Consider the following 10019-nt stretch of genomic DNA (forward strand, 5'->3'; position numbering starts at 1 on the left):
GGCGGGGGAGGAGGAAAGAACTGGAGAAGCGGAGGTTGTGGGAGAGACAAAAAGAGAAGATGGATCCATGCGTGGACGATGGGTTCCTGTCACAGAGCCCTCAGGAGGGGACATCGTCATGGGGCGTGGTCGGCTGCTCACTCCGGATCGACTCGGCCCCTGGCCTGTCTACGGACAGCAAGTCAGATGCGTACGCGACGACCTTCCGCGTCTTTCTCCCACCTTCCGCTCCTTCTCTTGTGTCTCCGCCTTGCGCTCTCTTTCCTTTTCGCTCATGCATGCGGCGGCGGCGATGTGGGACTCGTTGGCAGACCCTGCAAGACCCGAGAGGGTTTTCTCACTAGCGGGGGACGAAGAGAGGGCGTCTGATCCTCAGAACAAGGACGCGCACGCCCATTGAAAAAAACACGTGTTTTTCGTCTCCCGGAAAGTGATAGAAAAAGAGATATTTTTGCGATAAAGAACGAAAACCATTCGCCCACTTACCGAAGGAAGCGCACGCGAACGGACGGCGTTCTGGTGTCGGAAGAAAAGCTGGTGCAGGCGTATACGCCGACGAAGAAAGGCAGGGAAAAGCCGACAGTTAACGAGTCGAGAAACCGAAATCTGACTTGCCTGGGGCAAGCAGAAATCTTGGAAACACGGGACAGGCAAGGCCAGACAGGACACCGCGGGGGACAGACAGTGAATCGATGATACCTGCCACGTCAAAACAGTTCCTTCCAGTCTTCCGCGAAAAACGCGCAATCTCAGTGAAGTGTATGTACACCTGACTCACACTCCTCGTAGATTTTGAAGTGTATGTACACTCGATTCGATCCTCGCCTAGGCCCCGCCTTTCCCCGTGGACCTTGGGCCAGCGACGAGTCATCGGTTCGTTCTTGGAACGTTAGAGCAAATCGGGACGCGAAGCCTCGTATGAAGAGACGAGAAGCAACAGACAAGCAGGACGAACTTCCCGGCGCAAACAGATAAACACAGAAACAGTATCAGTATCTCGGGTGCGGTGAAATCCGGTAGGTCCTCAAGTATAGCGCTCGGGAGGACGCCGCAGCCTTGCCGCCTTCTCCACACGCGCCGCGAAAACCGCCGGTCTCTGTGTGGCGGCAAAATTAAGAAAAGAAGGCCAGGGAAGATTTGGTCGGCACAGAAAAGCGTTTCTTATGGTGTGTCCCTCTTCGCCGCTGCCTTTTGTCTCGTAGAAGACGCTGCGCATGCAATGTGCGAGAAGACAACGGGCGACCAGCGGACACATCAGTAGTCAATTCTCAAACAGGCAACAAAAGACAAGTCTAGTTTTCTGGTCTAACCGGAAGAAATGTGAAGGCAAGGCGTGGGGTCAGTCTCATTCGAATATAGGAAAAAGAGCCGTGGCACTGTCTACCGCGGCTTGGCGTGTCAAGCGCCGCAAAGGACAGGAGCCGCGGTCTCACCCAGTCAGAACCGTCCTCGAGGCAAACGCGAGCAACCAGAGGAATTGCTTTTCTTCTGTGCCTCTACACACATCCCCAGCAAAAGAGTCTCCACAACAAGATAATTCATGGTGTGCTTCGGAACTCGTGAACTGGATGTGGGCAGAGTCGCCTACATGTCCAACATGTTGCCTCGACTCCGTTGCGGGGTCACAGCGCTGGGTGTCGTCAGTTTGTGTCCAACGGCACGACAGACTCTCTTCTCGTCACCATTCCTCGTGCAGGACCGCTTTGAGGTTCTTTTACTGCCTGTTTTCAGTTATCTCCCATTTTCTCGCTTTCCACTATAGCAGGGTAACTCACGAGATCGCCAGACCTCACCTTCCTCACCCCGTTCGGTGTCCAGCTCTCGGTCAGGAGCGCACGTCGAACCTTTCGTCACAGTTGCTTAAGGAACTAACTACTGTACTCACCTCTCTGTTAGGAAGGCAGTCGTACGAAGAGAGAGGCTCATTAGTCGCCTAATCAGATATGTCGCGAGACAGATTCCACTGGTACGAAGGACGAAGACAAAACGCGTACTGGATTTGTCACACCACTCCTTCGTTCCTGCAAAGATCAGTAGGTCTCCTAACACGGTATATTTCGCCAGCTCAACGGAGTACCCCCAGTTCCCTACGTGTAAAAAAAACAATTGACACCGAGAGCCTCTCAATAACACAGGCCATTAGTGGGAGTTCTCTTCAGTGAACGAGCGCTGCAATTCAAGCGTGAGGCGTCTGTGTACCGACAGCAACAGAGCCAGAAGTTCCTTTACCGCTAGACCAAAAGGAAAGGGAGGGGAACCACGAAGGCGAGGCACAACTCGTGGCAAAAACGGTAACGAAAAATTGTGGCTGATGCGCCCCGTGTCACGAGAACGCTTTGTTTGTTCACAAATTCTCTCGTCTTTGCTGCGTCTACTCAGCGGCGATCGCCGAATCATCGCAAAAGCGTAGCACGTTTTTTCGTTCCTTCATCAAGAGCCTCCAGTCTGTGAAATCAGGATTCCGGTTACGATATGATCCAGCAACTGAAGCCCGGTCCCCGTGGGTCACAACACAGGGGCTCTGTGCCCGAGGGCGAGTTCTTCGTCGCGTCAGGAATAACTTCCCGCTGCATCTGCACAGGAAGGCAACTGCCTGCTTTTTGTTCGCTGCACATCTGTGTGCTGTTTACAAACGTAGGTCAAAAAGCGTAAATTAGAGTTTTCGAAGAATGACGCCCCAGTTGTTTGAATCGAAGTAACACTCCACAACTTCGATGCCTGGGACGCGAGCGCAAAGGCTCAGGAGCTCCTCCCTGCTGAAGACGTGGTAGTATCGGAGAACCGTTGTAACTGCCTCGTCGTTTCCTTTGTCCTCCCTCTGCCTGCTCCGCCCCTCTTTTTTCTCTCCCCTGTCACAGCATCCCGTAACGCCATCGCCCGGTGGAGCCGTGCCTGCAATTTCGCCATGCCCCTTATCCCCCCGGACATCCATGCGTTCGCGAGTAACTTTTTCCGGCGAGCTCGTGGCTGCATGTGCTAAGGATTCTTCTGCAAGGCCGCAGGTGGGCAAAGCCGGACCATTACTCTTGGAGGCAGTGAGGACAGGGCCGGGCTGACGCCTTTCGTTGGCTTCACTCTCAGGTTTGCGAGTCTCTAGGGCCTTCTGAAGATGCCACGGGACGAAGACTGTAGAGACACAGGGCATTGGAACAAAAAAGGAAACAACAAAAACGGAGTCGCCATGCCGCGCGCAGCTGCGTTCGGGCGCCACAGCCTCCGCGCACGCGCGCGTCGAGGACAAAACATTTCCCCTGAGAAAACCTCTGTCCTCGAGATGCTCCCTACAAAAGAGGAGCGGAACTCAGAAAAGAAACGGCAAATCGAAAGCATGTCTCACCAGGGCGTGTGGGTTAACACACTGAATCGGTAGCAAAGATCCAAAGCGCCCAAAGGAAGTTTGTGTGCAAGAAAACGCGAAGCTTGAACTCGAGGGACGATACGTGGGCCTCGCTAGGTTCGGGAAGTGTGCCGGTCCATGAATGGCCGAGAGCAAGGAGGATACACAGTGTCAAAAACTGAGAGAGTCTCCCGACCAATCTTTTCGTTGGTACGCGAGAACGGATCGCAGCCCCCGCGCGCGCGAGACCGTGTGTCTCTTACATCCACACGAACAGCCTCACCTAGCGGGTCAGCAGTGAAGGCCCTCAGTCGTGAGCGGTCTACTGGGCCTTTGAGTGGAAACGAGGATTTCTAAGGAGCACGTCGTGCTCATCAAAACCATCCTTGACCTACCATCCTTGCCTCTGAACTCCCGGGCGCCAATCGAGCCTTCCTCCTGTCTCTCGGCCCTACAAGGAAACTCATCCACCAATCCAGAGCCGCGAATGTGTGGATCTGGGGCACAGCTCACACAGTGCAGGGTGCCCGGATTCTGCTGCGACTGTTTTGAGCGGCGAGGCAACAAGCTCGTGGCCAGCACACGCAGGCGTCGCCTCACCACACAGTAATGAGGATCAGACCTCCAGGGCGCGCGATCCGGCGAAGCTCTTCGATCGCGCGAAGTCTGAACGCAGAGGGAACAAACGCGCGCCCGTGAAGGCAAGTGTCTCGTCTCCTCGTCGGGTGTCAAGACCCGCACGCCGGCAACGCGGAACTCACAAATCTTCAAAAACGTATCCGCAAATCTATCGTGAGCGCAGAGACGACGGACGAAAGAAAAGCAAGCATGTATAAATGCAGATAGGCCGAGATAGATAGAGGTCGGAAGCTTCTGCATGCACGTGTACATTCAGCGTACGCTTATATATATATATATATATATATATATACGCAAATGGATTTATGTGATGTGTAGCACATTTTAAGAGAGAAACGAGGAAGGGACTCCCTGAGACGTCGGCGTTCTTTGTCAGTTGATGAAGAATATAAAAAAGAAGAGAGACAGCCATCTCTGAATTATAGAACAGAGCCTTCCCGTTCCTCGTACTCAGACAGGGCGATTGTACTGGCCGATCCCAGTGCAGCTGTGTCGTTATTCCGCTCCCCAGATGATCTCTTTCCCGCGCTTTCACCTGGCAAGAGAAGGTCGAGTGTGTTTTTGAAATCAGGTTGGCTTCCACAGAGGAAGGAAAGCTCCTTACCGACGTTCTTCGCTGGCGAGATGATGCGCGACCGCTATGGAAATCACTGCATCCGCGATGCCTGTAGCGAGCAACGGGAACAAGCAGAAAAGAAGGAAGGGAAGGGGGAGAATGAAATCAGAGGAAAGCAAAGAGAGACAGTGAAGATGATGAAGAGTTGCGAGGGCTACTGTAGACGACACAAAGCATGTTCCCGGCACGTGGCAGGCGACGGACCCCGGCAGAAAACGAAGCGACGAAGGACAGCATTCCTACTTGCTGATAGAAAGGCGGGAAAATCGAGAAAAAGCGTTAATTGCGCCGCAAGGGAGTGCAACGCTGTCGAAAGCTCAGAACGGCAGAAAGTGTGTTCCCTCCTGTCAACGTTGTCCCTTTAAGAGGCACACCTGCACGAATGTTTGTGTTGAGGCACGTAGCCACCGCGAGTCTCCCACGCGCATGCGCCTTCTCTTGTGCACACTCCAGGAGAGGCCTAGATATGTCGACGCCCATCAGGAGACACTCCCCAGGGTCAGCAGGAGTCCCGCGGGGAAGGGAAGACAACGCAGGAGAGGAGGACGATGCGTCTGACGGATGAGGCGGTGAAGAGGATTCAGGAGAGGCTGACGACCGGTGTGAAGAGGATTCGGTAGAGGGTAGCGACTGAGATGACGAACACTGTGACGCGTCTTCACCTTGGCCACAGGGGACGCATTGAAGATACTTTCCGTTGCCGCAACCGACATCGACGACGAGCGAGTACCGAGGCAAGTCCTCAAGAAATGCGCGCACTTTCGGCCAAGGTTTGTACCTGCACGAGACACAGAGGAGACGCCACAGACTTCAGAGCGACTCGTGAGTGTCGTGTGTTGATGCAGCAGACACAGGCACACTAGCCGTCGGTGAACGAGGCGGAATGCGAGCTCCTGGGATTTGCATTCCCCGCCGTGTTACCAGATGAACAGAGATCTTGATATAAGGAGCCGAGATAGAAGATGGTACCCTCAAAAGAGACTGTACCTTGTGTGAGAGAAGTGCTTCGCGATCCGATCGTAGACAGCCCCCACGAACTCTCTTTCCAGCTCTTCACTCTTGCCGTCCTTTAGCAGCTGCTCGGCCACTGGATCGCACGCCTTCTCCCTTGGCGGCATTTTCACTCTTTCCTTCTTTTTTCCCTTCTTCCCCTCTCTTCCTTCGCCGTTCTTCGCCGCCGGAGTCTGAATGTCCTCCCCGTTTCCTCCGAGCGCGGGAAAAGCGGCAGTGTCCTGGTCTGTGTGGCGACGGTCGCCGGCGCCGGGTGACCGGCAGCTCGGGTGTCTAGACACTGGCTGTCCCTGCATCGCCGCGGAAAGCTGCAGCGCCTCAGCGCGGTCTCCGTTAGACGTTTCTCTCGCCTTCCTTTCGACAGCTACAACGGTCTACAATTCGTCGCGCTGCTCGAGAATCCACCGAACCGCTGGGGGGGGGGGGGGGGGGTCACGGGAGCAACGGCCAAGAACAGAGCAGCGCTCCCCCGGTATCCTTTCTTCGCCCAGATTCGGGTCCTGGCTGTTAACTGGCGGTGCCTACACTTGCGGTTTCAGCCTATCTCCATGTTGGTGGGTGTTTTCCCTGCCCAGAGCTGAGCAAGGTTTGGCTGGGTCGCGTGCTGGGATCTGCCCACGACTGAAGTTCCCGCTCCCAGAAACTTTGCATCCGCCCCTTTGGCTCAATCTAAAACCTATAATTAAACCGGGTGCATGAGCAGCCGAATGAAAGTCGCTGGCTTTCGACGCTCATTTCGGGAGTCGCCGTTGACCGGGTGATGGTGTGCTGCATGCAGTCCGAGTCCAACGAATCTGCCCTGATGAAGCGAACAACCAAAGGATGCAGGAAAGAATAAACAGATGAAAACTCCAGGGAAAAGAGGCATCCAGAAAAGCCGTAATGTGATACCATAAAACCGAGAGGGCATGTTCGCCTTGATACACAGGGGAGCATCGAGAGGTTTTTGTCGTAGCACAAACGCATGCATGCTTGACGTTTTCAAGCATGCAGTTCTAGCGAAGGACCTCGCGAGTGCCATTCTCAGCTGGAGAAAATCGACGAACCGCAGGAGCAACTTTTCTTCCCGTCTTGTCAGGACGTGTCATTGACGCCAGTGGCGATCCCAGCTGAGTGTTCAAAGGTTTGCTGTCGGCTCTCTCGCTGCAAATTGCCTCAAGAAAAGCCGCCTTCTGCACAAAGCGACGCGGCACATGCGAGAGAACGCCCTGGATTGCCGACTCGCATACGTGACAGCACTCCGCTGGCGGAACGCTCGTCGGGTTCGGTTGTCTTTTCCTCATCTTAGAACGGTGATGTCCTTTACAAGAAGCATACGGTTCTCGGTTCAGACACGAGTAGGGGAACCACCCGTATCGAGACACACAGCTACCGCTTTCGGACGGCACGCCTTCGATGTTCTGAGATTGGATCTGTTTTTGCACCCTTGGGATGGATTTCTACGGGGGACTTTGTGAAGCTGCATGACGCTGTGGAAAAACGCTTGACTCGAAAACTGTGAGGCGGGTAGGTGGTCAACGGTGACAGGCGGTACCTGCTTGCATGCAGGGTATCCTGTCTTCACAGCAGATCATGGAGATGGCCCAATTCTTCCTCAAGGCGCCTTTTTCCGAGAGCGAACGAAATGGTCCGAATGCAGGTCATGAGTGTATCTGTTGACCTGTGAGTTCAACGGAGAGCGATCTGATGACTTGAGGTGCAAATAGGGTAGGCTGAGGTAGCGTACGTGTTTGCAAGACTCTCCCGATGGTACCGATCATTCCAAGCAAACGCTGTAACAACGGAATCCATCTGAGGTGCGCGCTACTAGAATAATTGTGCATCAAACTGAAACGTAGACTTGTCCATCTCGGCCGTATAGGCTTCAGAAACCGGTGTACGTGAACGGTTGGTGCACCGGCATTTGCCGTGTAAGGATACCCCACTATCTATCTCCAGCTGTACTCAGGACTTGATGGATATACATGCGTCACAAAGGAAGCCTCGAGGGAGACAGCTCCACCTGCACTCACGAAAGAATTTTTTTCCAAGGTCAACAAAGCATTCACACTGTACACAAACGTGAACTGTTCCGCATCCAAAAATGGATCGTGCCGAAGACAATGGTCGCCTCTTTTAGGCGCAGTACGATGCGTACACTGCAAGATTTTGTCAGCCATCGTGGGCCGTGTCGGTTGGCCTTTTCTGTGGCATCTCAGTGTTGGTACTGCCTGCGAGAGGCAGTCGTAGTCATTTTTCGTGGACGGTGAGCCTTCTTTGATTTTCTTCCCTGAACTACATATCTAGAGAATAAAAAGGCATATTTGAACTTCTCCGTTGCAGCCGTGTAGCTAAGGACAGTTTAACCTCCCTTAGCGTTTAGATGGGTAACTCCAGACAAGTAACGTTGTATCAATACAGCAGGCTACGGAATTTCGAGCAGGCGGACAGGGTAGGCTCGACCAATCCAGCGAACTTAATCGGCATGGAGGTGTCTTCCCCTTGAGTGTCGGGCTCTTCTTTTACATGCACATGCTCGTAGACGCACAGTGGTGCTGACGGCAACAGCCGCCTGGGGGTTCCGACCAAGCTCGACAGTTGTCAGCATTCGGAAGCCCTCCCTGAAGGACTCGAAAGCATCTCAGTGGACCGCATGTGCGGTAAAACCTCACAGGTCCCCGCATTTGACGTGTCTGACAGAAGGAACTCGTGCGTTGTCTCCAGGACCACATGGCTTCTTGACTTGGCTAAAATGAGCAATCCTACACACATGCAAGGCAGATTGAGGGCCAACTACGTTCACGTCGCTCACCAGCTGATGTCGGACTATTCAGGGCTGATGACATACATTTGCCTTTTCTTGCCAACTGCTGGCCGTTCCGGCCTCAACTGGACTGGTTATTTCGAACTACGAAACAGTTTCGCGAAAGGTTCACATGCAACTGCAGTGGTAGGCCCTGTTCCCCCCCGCTAATCACCTCTTTCCTGTCGCTTAACGGCCAGAAAGGGTTTGAGAACCCAGTACGGGCTGCCTGCTTCGCACATCCATATGCTTTTTCGGAGTAAAAAGAGAGACCGACGCCATGGACGGGCAGGAGATAATGTTACCTCTCTCTGTTTTTCCCGGCCCGACTGGTTCCGACTCTGACGATTTGTTTGGGAGGATTCATATATTCTCACCGACGGCATCGTGCTCGTGCACTTCCATGTCGCAACTGGACATTCGATAAAGAGCTCGTTGGTGGTCTCATGTTTCATATGTGACGCAGTGCAGAAAACAGCACCCATATTATCTTTCTAGTGCGGGGGAAAAAAGTGTTGTTTTTTGTTCTTTCGTGCATGTGCAGCATGCCACGGGGGCTCGCACCACCGTCGTGCGGTTCGGTGGTGGGAGTCTGCAAGAATCAGGCATGCGGCCGTGAAAAGAACGGGATGCCCCACAAAAGCATGTCTACCATCGTACAAAGTGGCAGAGCGCACAAGCAGAGCTGTTTGTATTGCGTGAACACTGTGTCTGTTCACCCCCGTTGTAATCCTCCTAGAAAAGGCAGAGGAGCAGTACATCAACTTGTACAGTCGCTGGAAATATTTGTGTTACGCTCTCTCTACTTATATGGCGACTACCCCGTGGGCGTACCTATTCTGGAATCTGATTGGTTTTAAAAAGTTACTCGCGCCTGCTGGCGGTTCAACTCCTCTAAGGCATTACACTGAGACAACAGCCAAAGCACATTTCACAGTATCTATTCTACGATACAGCTAGGGCATTTCGGCAGCCAAGTAGAGACCGGATCTGCCGTCACCCTTCCCCCGCTCCCTGTCCTGCACAGACGGTTAAGTGTGGAGATTATGCCTCTTAATGGATACAAGCGATTTCATGGGCAACTTGTCGTCCTCAGCATGCACGCGGATAGCCTCTCTGGCGATGACGGTCTCACGCGTCCCGCCCTGTCGCCGGCGTTGCAGCGGGGAGGGTGTCAACCGTTTTGTGTCCAGGAGCGCGCAGCCTCGCGCAACGACAAAACCGGTCCTGTCTGTCCGGCAAGAGCACGCGACCAAACATCGGCAGAATCGGACAGCAACACCGAGACTGCATCTCGCTGTCCAGCGGGTCCTTCCATGACGAAAGCTCTTTTGCGTCAGATCTGCAAAGGTACCAGGGCGAAACGACACGCCTGCGAAAGCCGAACAGATGCCAGATTTTTCCCAGGCACGGGGCCATATCACCGCGTCAGCAGACGCACCGCTGATGCTTGCCGGCGTTCTGGGCGTTTGCTGTACAAGCGCGTAGACAAACAGGTGCACAGAGAGTCAGCCGTTTAATGGACATATGAGAGCAGACTGTTACAGAGCGTTCTCAACATGGTTAGGGGCCTAGGCAGCGGCTGCTTTTGATTCACGAAAAAGATGACCCATTCTCTTGCAAAAAGAGGAAAC

General features: G+C 53.7%; 1 protein-coding gene across 1 annotated transcript; it reads right to left on the bottom strand.

The window, feature by feature from the left end:
• Positions 1-2653: 2653 nt before the first annotated feature.
• NCLIV_065060 (conserved hypothetical protein) lies at positions 2654-5899 on the bottom strand (the record flags this gene model as incomplete). The annotated part of the gene is made up of 6 exons (XM_003886057.1): positions 2654-3126; positions 3733-3788; positions 3938-4003; positions 4581-4641; positions 5255-5370; positions 5580-5899. The coding sequence occupies 6 exons, from the start codon at positions 5897-5899 to the stop codon at positions 2654-2656; spliced, it is 1092 nt and encodes a 363-aa protein (XP_003886106.1).
• Between the last annotated feature and the right edge of the window lie 4120 nt (positions 5900-10019).

The sequence above is a fragment of the Neospora caninum genome, chromosome XII (genome assembly GCF_000208865.1).
Source record: "Neospora caninum Liverpool complete genome, chromosome XII".
Classification (NCBI taxonomy): domain Eukaryota; phylum Apicomplexa; class Conoidasida; order Eucoccidiorida; family Sarcocystidae; genus Neospora; species Neospora caninum.